The sequence below is a fragment of the Anolis sagrei genome, chromosome 7 (assembly GCF_037176765.1).
Source record: "Anolis sagrei isolate rAnoSag1 chromosome 7, rAnoSag1.mat, whole genome shotgun sequence".
Lineage (NCBI taxonomy): Eukaryota > Metazoa > Chordata > Lepidosauria > Squamata > Dactyloidae > Anolis > Anolis sagrei.
The window spans coordinates 19,976,738-19,992,509 of NC_090027.1; the positions used below are offsets into that span (position 1 = coordinate 19,976,738).

A 15,772-nucleotide genomic window follows, 5' to 3' on the forward strand; every position below is an offset into this window, starting at 1 on the left:
TCACACGTCGGACACTTATTTATTTATTTCGGGTACTTTTACCCCACCCTTCTCAACCCCCGAGGGGGGACTCAGGGCGGCTTACAAAACGGCACCAATCGATGCCTACATAGAATACACATACATATAAAAACAGCAATCAAACAATTAACACAGTTAAAACAGTCAGTATATAACACAATCAATAAAAACTAATCTCAAGCTCAGCATTCGTCTTTCAGAGTTCCATAATTCCATTCCACTTTGTCAATTCCTGTCCATCGTCAAAGACCTTCTTTATCTGCCCGATTGTCCAAATGCCTGGTCCCACATCCATGTTTTCAATTTTATCCTGAAGGCAAGGAGGGATGTCGCTGATCTAATTTCCCCAGGGAGTGAGTTCCACAGGTGAGGGGCCACCACCGAGAAGGCCCTGCTCCTCATCCCCGCCAATCTCACTTACGATAGAGGCGGGGTCGAGAGCAGGGCCTCCCCAGAAGATCTTAGACCCCGAGTTGGGACGTAGAGGGAGATCCGTTCGGACAGATACACTGGGCCGGAACCATATAGGGTTTTGTAGGTCTAAACCAGCACTTTGAATTGTGCTCGGAATTGGATTGGCAGCCAGTGGAGCTGACACAACATGGGGGTGGTATGCTCCCTGTATGACGCTCCTGTGAGTACTCTGGCTGCCTCTCGGTGGACTAGTTGGAGTTTCCGAACAGTCTTCAAAGGCAACTCCACGTAGCGCGTTGCAGTAATCTAATCGGGATGTAACAAGAGCGTGGACCACCATGGCCAGATCTGACTTCCCAAGGTACGGGCGCAGCTGGCGCACAAGTTTTAATTCCCAAGTGTCTAGGACTGTGTGATGTATTGGCGAAGAATACGTGCTGATCCCAGTAAGGTGGCCTTTTGCGGCTGGCAGATGGTGATTTTGTCAGCGCCGATTGTGTTTAAGTGCAGACCAAGGTCTTCAGACTAGCGATCACATGCACTTTCCCCCTCTTCGGTATCATTCATTATGTAAATTCCGTTTGTGCTCCCTTGCACATTTAGTGAAGTTGGTGAATTCTTTGATCGGCACTGCACCCAGTGTGCCGATCACCACTGGGACCACCTTGACTGGCTTGTGCCAGAATCTTTGCAGTTCGATCTTTAAATCCTCATATCGTGTCAGCTTTCCCAGTTGTTTCTCTTCAATCCTGCTGTGACCTGGAATTGCGACATCGACAATCCATACTTTGTTTTTAAACACGATTGTGAGGTCAGGAGTATTGTGCTCCAAAATTCTATTATTATTATTATTATTATTATTATTATTATTATTATTATTTTACTGACACAAAAACACAGTATGTCACAGCACACGAGATCTATATGCTGAATTTCATATCACAAAATCACAATATAATTATAATAATAAAAAAATATTATTATTATTATTATTATTATTATTATTATGGACATTTGTTTCCCGTCTTAACTCAACCTCCGCAGAGGGACTCGGGCCGGCTAAAAACCGGCACCCCATGGTGCCCACAACCAAAAACATAAATATACAATTTAAATAACAATTTAGCAATAAAACAGTATAAAATAGTATAAAAACAATCAAACAGTCAACAGTCGCCGGTTTAAGTCATCGTCCAAGGAGTAGTCAGTCAGTTCCATAAAAGTCATCATGTCAGCAGGTCAACCTAATCTACAAAGGCCTGATCCCATAGCCAGGATTTCACTTGTTTCCGAAAGGTCAAGAGGGATGCAGCGGATCTAATTTCACTTGGGAGTTCCATAGCCGAGGGGCCACCACAGAAAAGGCCCTGTCCCTTGTCCTCACCAAACGCGATTGCGATAATGGGGGGACAACTAGCAGGGTCTCCCCGGATGATCTCAGGGCCCTAGGTGGATCGTAGCAGGAGATACTGGGCCAGAACCATTCAGGGCTTTATAGGCCAAAGCCACCACTTTGAATTGTGCTCAGAAGCTAATAGGCAGCCAGTGGAGTTGTGTGCTCCCTGTACCCAGCTCCGGTGAGCAACCTGGCTGCCGAGCGTTGGACTAGTTGAAGCTTCCGGGCAGTCTTCAGAGGCAACCCCATGTAGAGTGCGTTGCAGTAGTCTATTAGGGATGTAACAAGAGTGTGGACCACCGTGGCCAAGTCAGCTGCATATTCTACATGTGGAAATAATGACACTCCATTTAGGGGAATCTGAGTTTACTTTAGCAGGGTCCTGTGGGGGAAGTTCACTGAAGCATAACAGTGAACATAGGTAAATGTAAAGGTTGTCCCCTGACATTAAGTACAGTCGTGTCTGACTCTGGTGCTCATCTCCATTTCTAATCCGAAGAGCCGGCGTTGTCCATAGACACCTCCAAGGTCATGTGGCTGGCATGACTGCATGGAATGCGGTTACCTTCCCGCTGGAGCAGTACCTATTGATCTACTCACACTTCCATGTTTTCTAACTGCTAGGTTGGCAGAAGCTGGGGCTGACAGCAGAAGCTCACGCCACTCCCCGGATTGAAACCTGCAATCTTTTGGTCAACAATCTCAGCAGGAATATAAATACTATAAATAATAAATATGTACATTGTAATCCGCCCAGAGTCTCTTGCGGGGTAAGAAGGGCAAAATGTAAATACTGTAAATAAATCTATATATATAAAATCCAAAAGGGCGTCATTGGGGGCTCCAAAACGCGAAAAACCCCGGACGAAAAATCACCAAACTTGGCGTACGCATACCTCAAACCACAAGGTATCTCCCGAGGACAGCCCTTCGGCCTCCGCCATGCCTGGCCCAGGCCGCCCCCGCACACCGCCGTCTGGCTCCAGGATGAGGAACAGGAAGGGAAGGAAGCAGGTGAGGGAAGGAAGGACGGAAATGAGGGGAAGGGGTGTAAATATGAAGGAAGGAAGGAAGGAAAGAAGAAAAGAAAGAAGAAAAGTGGGAAGGGAAGGTGTAGGTAGGTAGGTAGGAAGGAAGGAAGGAAGGAAGGTATATCGGAGAAGAAAGGTAGGAAATAAACAAAAGGAGGGAAGGGGAAGGGAAGGTGTATGAAAAAAGGAAGGAAGGAGAAGTTGAGAAAGTATATGAGGGAACCAGAAAGTATATGAGGGAAGAAAGGTAGGAAAGAAAGAAGAAAGAGAGAGTAGGACCATGGGAAACAAGGGAGAAAGGAAGGAAGGAAAAAGAAAGGAGCGGAAGGGAAGGTGTAGGAACGAAGGAAAGGAAGGAAGAAAGGACAGAAGAAAAGGCAAGGGAGGAAAGAAAGCAAATGAAGAAGAGAAAGCGAGGGAAGGAAAGAAAGAAAAGGAAGTATGGAACTACAGAGCGAAGGAAGGAAGGAAAGAGAAAGAGAGGGAAGAAAGGAGACAAAGAGGAAGGAAAAGAAAAAGGGAGGAGGAAGGAAAGACGTACAGAAGGAAGGAGGAGAGAAGGAAAGAAAAAAGGGAAGGGAGGAAAGACGCAGCAAAGGAAAAAGAGAAAGAAGGAGAGAAAGACGCAGGGAAGGAAAGAAATAAGGAAAAGGAAGGATGAAAGCAAACAGCTAAGGAAGGAGGTAAACAGGTAGAGAGGGAAGAAAGGAAAGAAGAAAATGGAATGAAGGAAGGAGTGAAAGAAGCAGAGAAAGAGGGAGAGAAGGCTGGCCACAGCAACGTGTGGCGGGTAAAGCTAGTAAATAATAAATACGTACATTGTAATCCGCCCTGAGTCCCTTCTGGGGTGAGAAGGGCGGAATATAAATACTCTAAATAAATATGTACATAATAAATATGTATAAATACCATAAATAAATAAATTGGTGGGTACAGCTAGTGAGCAATAATAAGACGGACCATGCAATCTTCCAGTCTTCCTTTATATATCACGAACACCAAAACTACCACAGATTGAAAAAAGCGTGCCAGGCAATGGTAAGAATATCATTATGTGCTTTATTCATACTAAATGCATATTTCTGCAGCTGCAAGTTACTTTCTCTGGGCACCCGGATGCCCTCTTGAATACTCCAAGGTAAATATACATCGAAATCAATGCTGACGAAGAGCTGGAATGGACACATGGACAGAAGTGCAGCCGCCTTGCATAGCTTCAAATGCAAACTTGAAAAGCAGACTTCGTCATAAAGGTTTACGGTCGGCCTTTCCTGGAGAGCAGCAGATTTTGCAAACCCGAAGAGCGGCATTAAACTATCCCGGCACCACAAAACATCCCAAATAGAAATATATGCAGGAAGGAGTTTAATTTTGCAGGGAAGTGCATACAAATATATCCAAAATCCTACAATGTTTGTATGACACTGACTGACAGTATAGGCCAAGCATGGGCCAACTTGGGCCCTCCTTCCAGATGTTTTGGACTGCAACCCCATCATTCCTAACAGCCTCAGGCCCTTTCCTTTTCCCTCTCAGCCGCTTAAGCGGCTGAGAGGGAAAAGGAAAGGGCCTGAGGCTGTTAGGAATGGTGGGAGTTGCAGTCCAAAACACCTGGAAAGAGGGCCCAAGTTGGCCCATGCCTGCTATAGGCCTTTCCCCCTCTTTGGGAGTCTTTTGTGATCCCCAAACTAGGCAAACAACACTAGCATCCTATATAAACAATAGTTCCAAGGACAGGGCTGTCCTGCATCTCTCCCTGGACTCAACGTATATCCTTTAACCTATTATTAGTACGAACTAGAGCCAATTAATTGTGCAACAAGCTTACTCTAGGTAAGACAACCAAAATGTTATGTGTTTCAAAGCCAGGGATTTAGCTCCCGCCTGTACTGTTTGAAACTGCATTACGTGCAAACTCAGATATATATATATATATATATAATGCAGTGCGGACAAGGACTCGGTTTTCTGAGTATTGCAGCATTTGGCCTTTTTGAAATGTTGGTGAATATGACAGTTGCAAGCTGTGCTCTGAATCCACTTTTCCTGCATTTCAAACAGTTGGGCATCGTGATGTTTTGCAACTCATAAAAGTGACTTTTTCAGGGGTCGTCCAAAACAAAAGCAGCAAAAACCTCTAATTTCAAAACCAAAGTTTTGCTTTCCTCTGGGTTTTGTTTGAGAGGCATGGCTGCACACACACGCGCGCGCACACACACATATATATCTCGGTGGACTTCCCTTCTGAAAGGAGAAACCTGTCCCAAGATTGGCTTTGCGTGATTCTGGGTTTTGTGACAGAAAGGGAAACTGGAAGGAAAACCCAAAACATCCCAAGAACCGGATGGCGTTACGGTCCAGGCTTTGCTTTCAAGGCCGAGCCTCTCCTTCCTGCAGCTCTTTGGGGATCCAAGGAAGGTCCGCAATGGCTCCCCTTGCTAGTCGTCGAAGTCGGGGATGTCGTCGTAGGAATAGCCCCGGTAGCCCTTAGCGGCAAAGTACGCAATGCGCAAATGGTAGAAGCCAGGCAGGAAGACCAGGATCCCGATGATCAGGACCGGGATGGCGCGGTCGGTGCCCTGCACAGAGGAGAAAATGAGAAGGAGGGAAAGAAGAAAGAGAAGGAGAAAAAGGAGGAGGATAAGATGAGGCATGAGAGGAAGATAGGAGGAGAAAGTGAAGAAGGGGAAGAGAAGAAGAAAGGAGGAGAATGAGGAGGAAAAAGAAGAAAAAGGAGGAGGAGGAGATGGGGAAGGAAGAGAAGAAAGAATCATGAGAGGAAGGAGGAGAAGGAGAAAGACAAAGGAGAAAGAGGAGGAGAAAGATGAGAAGGAGAAAGAAAGAGAGGAGAACGGGGGAGGAGGGGGAGGAAAAGAAGGAGGAAAAGAAGACGGAGAAGGAAAAAGGAGTACAAGATGAGGCATGAGAGGAAGGAGGAGGAGAAAGTGAAGAAGGGGAAGAGAAGAAGAAAGGAGAAGGAGAAGAATGAGGCAAAAAGAAGAAAGAGGAGTAGGAGAAAGAGAAGATGAGGAAGGAAGAGAAGAAAATTGAGAGAAAGGAGAAGGAGAAAGACAAAGGAGGGTGGAGGATGAGAAAGATGAGAAGGAGAAAGAAAGAGAGAACGGGAGAGGGGGAGGGGGAAAAGAAGAAAGAGAAGGAGAGGAAGTAGAAGGAAGAGAAGAAGAAGGAGGAAGGAAAAAGGAGAAGGATAAGATGAGGTAGAGGAAGTAGAAGAAGAAAGAGAAGGGGAAGAGAAGAAGAAAGGAGGAGAAGGAGAAGAATTAGGAGAAAGAAGAGAAGGATAATGGGAAGATGGGAAAGGAGGAGAATAAAGAGAATCATGAGAGGGAGAAGGAGAAAGACAAAGGAGGGAGGAGGAGAAAGATGAGAAGGAGGGAGGAGGAGGGAGGAGGAGGAGACGCTTGCCTTTAAATGCTCAAGATCTGTACAGGCCGCCCCTGAGTTGCAAACACACAACTTACAAACAACTCTTATTTCAGAACGGGACTGAGGCAACAGAAAGGGAGAGGAATCTTGTATTATATATTATAAGTATTGTTTTATATTATATGATGTATTGCTGGCATTATTATATTATTATTTTATATATATATACAGGCCACCACACCCCCCCCCCCCCCAAGTTGAGAACATCCGACTTGCAAACAATTCCTAGTTAAGAACAATGGGGCTGAGACAACAGTAAGGGAGAATAATGTACTTTTAGGAAAAGAAAATTCCTGGAAGAGTTGTTGGGGAGAAGGGGTCTCCAATGAAGCTGATCTCCAATCCTTGTTTCCACAACAAGCTAAGTATTGCAAAATCCCATTCTTACAGGGAAGGGAAGTCTGCTCGCCAAAGAAATGCACCTCTTCCGACTTCCATACAAATTCCCCTTGAGAACAAACCTGAAGAACTGATCTTGTTCGTAATTTGGGGACGGCCTGTATATATGTTCAACATCTTTATTAATGACTTAGACGAAGGGCTAGAAGGCATGATCATCAAGTTTGCAGACGACACCGAATTGGGAGGGATAGCCAGAGAACAGGAGCAGGATTCAAAACGATCTTGACAGATTGGAGAGATGGGCAAAACTAACAAAATGAAGTTCAACAGGGACAAATGCAAGAGACTCCACTTTGGCAGGAAAAATGAAATGCAAAGATACAGAATGGGGGACAATGCCTGGCTTGAGATCAGTACGTGTGAAAAACATCTTGGAGTCCTCGTGGACAACAAGTTAAACATGAGCCAACAATGTGATGTGGCGGCAAAAAAAGCCAATGGGATGTTGGCCTGCATCAATAGGAGCATAGTGTCTAGATCTAGGGAAGTCATGCTACCCCTCTATTCTGCTTTGGTTAGACCACACCTGGAATATTGTGTCCAATTCTGGGCACCACAATTCAAGAGAGATATTGACAAGCTGGAATGTGTCCAGAGGAGGGCGACTAAAATGATCAAGGGTCTGGAGAACAAGCCCTATGAGGAGCGGCTTAAGGAGCTGGGCATGTTTAGCCTGAAGAAGAGAAGGCTGAGAGGAGATGTATAAATATGTGAGAGGAAGCCACAGGGAGGAGGGAGCAAGCTTGTTTTCTGCTGCCCTGGAGACTAGGACGCGAAACAATGGCTTCAAACTACAAGAAAGGAGATAACATGAGGAAGAACTTCCTGACTGTGAGAGTCATTCAGCAGTGGAACTCTCTTCCCCGGAGTGTGGTGGAGGCTCCTTCTTTGGAAGCTTTTAAACAGAGGCTGGATGGCCATCTGTCAGGGGTGATTTGAATGCAATATTCCTGCTTCTTGGCAGAATGGGGTTGAACTGGATAGCCCATGGGGTCTCTTCCAACTCTTTGATTCTATGATTCTATATTTGATCTAGCACACCATCCTAGAGTTGGCTTGTTGTGGAAACAAGGACTGGGGGTGAAGAAGCTTCAGGGGAGGGACCTTTCCCCAGGATAATAACTACTCTTTCTGGGAGTGGATTTCCCTCCCTTCCTTCCTTTTGAGGGGAAAACTTCTCTCCCTCCCTATTGTCTAAGAGTTGTTTGTAGGTCGGATGTTTGTAACTTGGAGACTATACACACACACACACACACACACACACACTATCTATCTATCTATCTATCTATCTATCTATCTATCTATCTGAGAGAGATATCATAGATTTGGAAGGGCGTCCCAAAGGCCATCCAGTCTAGCCTCATTCCCGACTGAGTCATTTGTAAGTCACGTGTGTGTGTGTGTGTGTGTGTGTGTGTGTGTGTGATAGATATAATATTCTAAATGTGGGCTTGGAAATTGGTTACAGTGGGGAGGGCTGTCTAAAAAGCTAACAGAATTGAAGACTAAGGAAACCTCCGAAACAAATCTCGACAAAATAATAAAATGGAAAGTTGAGAAGGAGAAAGGAATCATGGGATTTATATCTAAAATAATCACTGAAATACAAAATCTACCCTAATGGACGTCTGGAAGAAGGAATTAAGTTACACTGAGAGAAAAACAGGCAATTGGATGAATTCAATCAAAAAAATAAAAGACCTAAAGATTAAAGAAATGCAAAGGAAAATACTGACAAAATGGTACAGAACTCCCATGGAATTGGCGCATATTATGAAAACGTGCCCAAAATTATGTTGGCACAACTGTGGGGGAAAAAGGAACATGTGCCCACATGTGGTGGGAATGCGAAAAAATCCAAAAGTTCCAAGAAATAATCAGGAAGGAAATGGAGGAGCTATTAGGAATAAATATAAAATGGAACAAGACTCAATTTTTCACCCAGAAATGGGAAAGTAAAGGGGAATATAAAGAAAGTGAGGAAATAATTAATCACATGATAGAGGCAATCAAAGCCTGAGTGACCCTGAGCTGGAAGGGCCACAAGAAATGGGATATAAAAACTTGGTATAAATATCTAGCCGATTACCTTCTCCAAGATTATATTAGTGAAAGGAAAAGTTACTATATGATGGGTCAAAACAGAAGGACATGGGAAGCAAAATGGAAGGGTCTCATATCTATATTCTATATCTATATATATAATAAAAGAGAGTGTATGTATGTATGTGTGTATGCAAGTATGCGGAGGAAGTGTTTGTGGACTTGCAGTACCTTCACTCACTTACTGAAAGCACTGCGACTCTGAACCAATGACTGATCAAGACCAAACTTGGCACACAGAGTCCTCATGACCCTATCTACATCCTGCTTCAGTTTGGAGGACGGTGGATCATGGATGATGGGACTTGCAGTACCTTCACTCACTTACTGAAACCACTGCGACCTTAATCCAATGACTGATCAAGATCAAACTTAGCACACAGAGCCCCCATGATCCACTCTACATCCTGCTGCAGTTTGAAAGGGGATGGACTTTGGATGATGGGACTTGCAGTACCTTCACTCACTTACTGACACCACTGCCACCCTCATCTAATGACTGATAAAGACCAAACTTGGCACACAGAGCCCCCATGACGCACTCTATATCCTGCTGCTGTTTGTAGGAGGATGGCCCATGGATGATGGGACTTCAAGTACCTTCACTCACTTCCTGAAAATAATACTGCCATTATCCAAAGACCAATAAAGACCAAACTTGGCATACAGAACCACCATCACCCACTTTCTCTAATAACCCGGGCAGCACCGGGTCCCCAAGCTAGTACAGAATAAAGCGGAAAGATAAATATACGGTGTTAAATAACACTATTCTCATGATTGAACAATTGTAATAATTGTTGTGGTGGTGGTGGTGGTATTTGGGAAAATACAGGTATTTTGAATGTTAATTTCAAAGATGGTATGTTTCTATGTATTATACAATAAAAATAATAAAAATATATAATATTCTAGACTTTGGAGGGACCCCCAAAGGCCATCCAATCTAGCCCCGGAGTGGGGAAGAGTGGTCTGGTGGTGGGAGGGACATACCGCGTGGCTGATGTATCCTGCGAGGAGGAGGCCCCCGATGACGATGAGCAGGGTCCCGATCAGGAAGAGGAGGGTGGCCAGTGCAATGGCCTTGTAGGGGATCTTGGGGGGGCTCTTCTTGAACTGGGAAGGAGGAGAAGATGAAGAAGTCAGCCTCAGCAGCAATTGCTCGGCTCTCTGTCCCAAATAGGAGGAAAGTGCAATGATCCCGGAATCAAGCACTTGCAAACAGTTTTTGGGAAGAAAGCCGCTTCTGGAGGAATAAAAAGAAAGCCGCTTCTGGCTCACGTTCAGTTGTATATATTACACGCTTGGCTCATGGGGTTCACCTTTTAGGAAGAGAGCCAACGCATTGCTTACCTGTAGGTCGATGTACCCGTCGTCATTGCAGCTGAGCTTGGAGTACTTGACCTTGCTGCTGGGGGCGGAGGCAGCCAGGCTGGTGCGGGAGGGCATCTTCTCGGCCGGCGGAGCACTCGCCTGCAGCCTGGGAAACATAGCAAAGGCTCCGAACTGTGTCTACACTGCCAGGGTTAACCCACTTTGACACCACTTCCATTGAGTCCTTAACATCCAGGATCCCACTACACTGAGAAGTCCTTCCTCTGCAACAGTCCATTGCAAGCCAGAAGTGGAAAGATGGTTCCACAGATGGTACACCACTCCTAAGAAACTATCTTTAATGAACAAGAATACTTCTGATAAATGTTGGAAGGGTTGCCATCAAACAGGTACTTTTTATCATATGTGGTGGACGTGTAAAGAAATAGAGAAGTATTGGACGAAAGTACATGAAGAGCTACAAAATATTTTGAAGAGAGTTTTTAAGAAGAAACCAGAATATTATCTATTGGGATTTACAGATTTGGAATTACAATTAGATGAGAACGAAGATAGATTATTTACCTATGCTACAACAGCGGCGAGAATATTATTGGCGAAGTTTTGGAAACAGGAAGATATCCCTACCACTGAAGAGTGGTTAGGAAAATTAAGAGAAATAAGAGAATGGACGAATTAACTTTTTTCTTGAAAAAGAATACCGGGAACCCGATAAAGAGGACAGATTGGACTCTATATGATAATTACGAAAAGGAAATAAATAAATAAGAGGAATACTATGAAGTGGATATAATGGAAATATCATTGAGGACACAACACCTGATGGAGAGATGGAAGTCAATTTTTATTTTATATTTTTTTTCTCTTTTTTTCTTTCTTTATTTTGTGTGGCTTTTATATTTTTGTATTTTTTTGGTGGACTTGGGGGTAGGGGGATGTATTTCTTACTTTTTTCCTACTTTCCTATCATCTTTTTTAATATTCTCCCTCTTTCGATGTTATTCTTAAAACCTTAATAAAAACTATTATAAAAAAAAAAGAAGTGGAAAGAAGGGTGGGCATGCTGGACAGAGTGATGCCTGGGACGTGCATTTATATTAATATTTATTTATTTAAATTATTTATTTACTGTATTTGTATACCGCCTTTCTCAGCACGCAGGCGACTCAAGGCGGTTAGCAGGGGAAAATTCAATGCTTACAATGTCTTAAATACCATTAAAAACATAACATATAATAAAAACTAAACAAATCAATAAAATATCAATTCATAGTGCTTCCTTGTTAAAAACGTTATCCAGACTCATTGTCTAGTCGTTCCATTTTCTTGTGTCAGTTACTCTGCATTTGCAAATGCTTGTTCAAAAAGCAACGTCTTGACCTTTTTCCAGAATGTTAAAAGGCAGGTGGCCGATCTAATATCTATAGCAGTGGTTCTCAACCTTTCTAATGCCGTGACCCCTTAATACAGTTCCTCATATTGTGGTGACCCCCAACCATAACATTATTTTTTTTGCTACTTCATAACCGTAATTAAGCTCTTGTTATGAAACATAATTTGGGAGTTGTAGTTGTTGGGATTCATGGTTCACCTACAATCAAAGAGTATTCTGAACTCCACCAATGTTGGAATTGAATCAAACTTCCCACACAGAACCCCCATGACCAACAGAAAATACTGGAAGGGTTTGGTGGGCATTAACCTTGAGTTTGGGAGTTATAGTTGGCCTACATCCAGAGAGCACTGTGGGCTCAAACAATGATGGATCTGGATCAAACTTGGCACGGATACCCAATATGCCCAAGCGTGAACACTGATGGGGTTTGGGGAAAATAGACTTTGACATTTGGGAGTTGTACTTGCTGGGATTTATAGTTCACCTACAATCAAGGAGCGTTCTGAACCCCACCAATGATAGAATTGGGCCAAACCTCCCACACAGAACCCCCATGATCCACAGAAAATACTGTGTCTTCTGATGGTCTTTGGTGACCCCTCTGGCACCCCTTGGCGACCCCTCCAGGGGTCCCGACCCCCAGGTTGAGAAACACTGATCTATGGCGTTCCACAGCCAATGGGCTACCACTGAGAAGGCCCTGTCTCTCGTCTCTGCCAAACGTACTTGTGACGAAGGTGCTAATGAGAGCAGGGCCTCCCCAGATGATTTTAAGGTCCTAGATAGTTCATAAGTCTATTATTATTACTACTATTTACAGGTACATAACACCACACCCATGCACATTAAGTCCAAGTGTCTGGGAATCATCTCTGAATCACCATCATCATTATTATTATTGGCATCCTGCTTTTATCTTTAGATTGAGGCACAAAGTTGCATAGTAGAATGGCATATTTGAATACTTCTCTCTCAAGCCCACAAGATGCAGAGCCAACCTTAAGAAATGGAGCTACAAAGTGGAATCCACAACATGCAAGTGTGGAGAAGAGTAAACCACAGACAATTTCTTTCCAGGATGAAAAGTGCTCTCCAAAGCTTCCTCTTCATCTTGGAAAGAAGTGACAAGTGGAGTGCCGCAGGGTTCTGTCCTGGGCCCGGTCCTGTTCAACATCTTTATTAATGACTTAGATGAAGGGCTAGAAGGCAGGATCATCAAGTTTGCAGACGACACCAAATTGGGAGGGAGAGTCAATACTCCAGAGGACAGGAGCGGATTCAAAACGATCTTGACAGATTAGAGAGATGATTGGCCAAAACTAACAAAATGAAGTTCAACAGGAACACATGCAAGATTCTCCACTTAGGCAGGAAAAACTAAATGCAAAGATACAGAATGGGGGACAATGCCTGGCTCCAGAGCAGTGCGTGTGAAAAAGATCTTGAGTCCTCGTGGATGGCAAGTTAAACATGAGCCAACAATGTGATGCGGCAGCAAAAAAAAGCCAGTGGGATTTTGGCCTGCATCAATAGGAGCATAGTGTCTAGATCTAGGGAAGTAATGCTACCCCTCTATTCTGCCTTGGTTAGACCACACCTGGAATATTGTGTCCAATTCTGGGCACCACAATTGAAGGGAGATGTTGACTCTAAGCTGGAATGTGTCCAGAGGAGAGCAACTGAAATGATCAAGGGTCTGGAGAACAAGCCCTATGAGGAGGGGCTTAAGGAGCTGGGCATGTTTAGCCTGAAGAAGAGAAGGCTGAGAGGAGATATGATAGCCATGTATAAATATGTGAGAGGAAGCCACAGGGAGGAGGGAGCAAGCTTGTTTTCTGCTTCCTTGGAGACTAGGACGCAAAACAATGGCTTCAAACTACAAGAGAGGAGATTCCATCTGAACATGAGGAAGAACTTCCTGACTGTGAGAACCATTCAGCAGTGGAACTCTCTGCCCCGGGGTGTGGTGGAGGCTCCTTCTTTGGAAGCTTTTAAACAGAGGCTGGATGGCCCTCTGTCAGGGGTGATTTGAATGCAATATTCCTGCTTCTTGGCAGGGGGTTGGACTGGATGGCCCATGAGGTCTCTTCCAACTCTTTGATTCTACCAATGCTACTGACAGGACTCTGACTCAGACCGTCCTCACAGCCTGGTTTGCAATTAGACCTGACCCTTCCCCTTCCAGCTCTTTCCTGACCCGCATCCCAGCCTTGTACACGTGTATGTGCCCATTCCCACGTGCAGCCCCTCTATTCCTACCTTTAGGTCGCTCTCCAGCTCATCACTTCCTTCCTAATGGAAGCCTTCCTCCTTCCTGACCCAGATGCAGAGCTGGGTCGACCCAGGAAGTTGATATTCTTTCTCCCAAGGCGTTTCCGGCTCACCACCCTCCTTTGGAGGAAATGAGTGCTATTTAGCGAATGGCCGCCAGGTGTCGCCGCTGAGCATGGCTTTTTCCCCACTCCATTCCAATTATGATTGAACCATTGCTTGTTAGTAGGAAATCTTCTGAATTTAGGAATATTATTCATATGGCCCATATGAGGGTTCTGTGTGGGAGGTTTGGCCCAATTCTATCGTTGGTGGGGTTCGGAATGCTCTGTGATTGTAGGTGAACTATAAATCTCAGCAACTACAACTCCCAAATGTCAAGATTCTATTTTCCCCAAACTCTACCAGTGTTCACATTTGGGCATATTGAGTATTCGTGTAGTTTGGTCCAGATCCACAGTGCTCTCTGGATGTAGGTGAACTACAACTCCCAAACTCAAGGTCAATGCCCACCAAACCCTTCCAGTGTGTTCTGTTGGTCATAGAAATCCTGTATGCCATGTTTGGTTGAATTCCATCATTGGTGTTCAGAATACTCTTTGGTTGTAGGTAAACTATAAATCCCAGCAACTACAACTCCCAAATGTCAAGGTCTATTACCCTTAAACTCCATCCGTGTTCATATTTGGGCATATGGAGTATTTGTGCCAAGTTTGGTCCAGATCCATCATTGTTTGAGTCCACAGTGCTCTCTGGATGTGGGTGAACTACAACTCCCAAACTCAAGGTCAATGTCCACCAAACCTTTCCAGTTTTTTCTGTTGGTCATGGGAGTTCTGTGTGCTAAGTTTGGCCCAATTCCATCACTGGTGGAGTTCAGAATTCTCTTTGATTGTAAGTAAAATCCCAACAACTACAATTCCCAAATGACAAAATCAATTTTTTTGAGTGAAGGACATACATTGGGGTGTAAGGTGTGTCGTGTCCAAATTTGGTGTCAATTCCCCCAGTGGTTTTTGGGTTCTGTTAATATCACAAACAAACATTACATTTTTATTTATATAGATTAATTTATAATACAAATATTGTATTAGTATATAATAATATTATATACTAATATAATAGTAACGGCACTCCATGCAGTCATGCCGGCCACATGACCTTTGAGGTGTCTATGGACTCTCTCTCTCTCTCTCTCTCTATATATATATAGAGAGAGAGAGAGTAAGCCGCTGAGTCCCCTTAGGGGTGAGAAGGGCAGCATATCAATACCATATAAATACCATAAATAAATAAACAAACTTATGTATAAATATGTAAGGGGAAGTCATAGGGAGGAGGGAGCAAGCTTGTTTTCTGCTTCCCTGGAGACTAGGATGCGGAACAATGGCTTCAAACTACAAGAAAGGAGATTCCATCTGAACATGAGGAAGAACTTCCTGACTGTGAGAGCCGTTCAGCAGTGGAACTCTCTGCTCCGCAGTGCGGTGGAGGCTCCTTCTTTGGAGGCTTTTAAACAGAGGCTGGATGACCATCTGTCAGGGGTGACTTGAATGCAATATTCCTGCTTCTTGGCAGAAGGGGGTTGGACTGGATGGCCCATGAGGTCTCTTCCAACTCTATGATTCTATGAAATACCCATGTCAACATAAAAGCAGATCGGATAGCACACCCAACTTCTGAAGAATGGGAAACCCAACCTTGCCACTAAAATGATAAAGGGTCTGGAGAACAAGCCCTATGAGGAGCGGCTTAAGGAGCTGGGCATGTTTAGCCTGAAGAAGAGAAGGCTGAGAGGGGATATGATAGCCATGTATAAATATGTGAGGGGAAGCCACAGGGAGGAGGAGGGAGCAAGCTTGTTTTCTGCTTCCCTGGAGACTAGGACGCAATGGAGCAATGGCTTCAAACTACAAGAGAGGAGATTCCATCTGAACACGAGGAAGAACTTCCTGA

General features: G+C 44.2%; 1 protein-coding gene across 1 annotated transcript; it reads right to left on the bottom strand.

The window, feature by feature from the left end:
- Window positions 1–4,431: 4,431 nt before the first annotated feature.
- Window positions 4,432–13,910, bottom strand: TMEM230 (transmembrane protein 230). The gene is made up of 4 exons (XM_060787404.2): window positions 13,805–13,910; window positions 10,168–10,294; window positions 9,808–9,930; window positions 4,432–5,441 (listed from the first exon to the last, which is right to left on the bottom strand). Exons 2-4 carry the CDS (start codon window positions 10,261–10,263, stop codon window positions 5,301–5,303), a joined length of 360 nt encoding a protein of 119 aa, XP_060643387.1. The 5' UTR covers window positions 10,264–10,294; window positions 13,805–13,910; the 3' UTR covers window positions 4,432–5,300.
- Window positions 13,911–15,772: the final 1,862 nt, after the last annotated feature.

Bases quoted from the DNA above. Each gene is read 5' to 3' on its own strand.
- TMEM230 (XM_060787404.2), bottom strand. From the start codon at position 10,263: ATGCCCTCCCGCACCAGCCTGGCTGCCTCCGCCCCCAGCAGCAAGGTC. The intron at 9,931-10,167 runs GTAAGCAATGCG...CCTCCTTCCCAG, and splicing joins ACGGGTACATCGACCTACAG to TTCAAGAAGAGCCCCCCCAA. The intron at 5,442-9,807 runs GTATGTCCCTCC...TCCTCTGTGCAG, and splicing joins CAGGATACATCAGCCACGCG to GGCACCGACCGCGCCATCCC.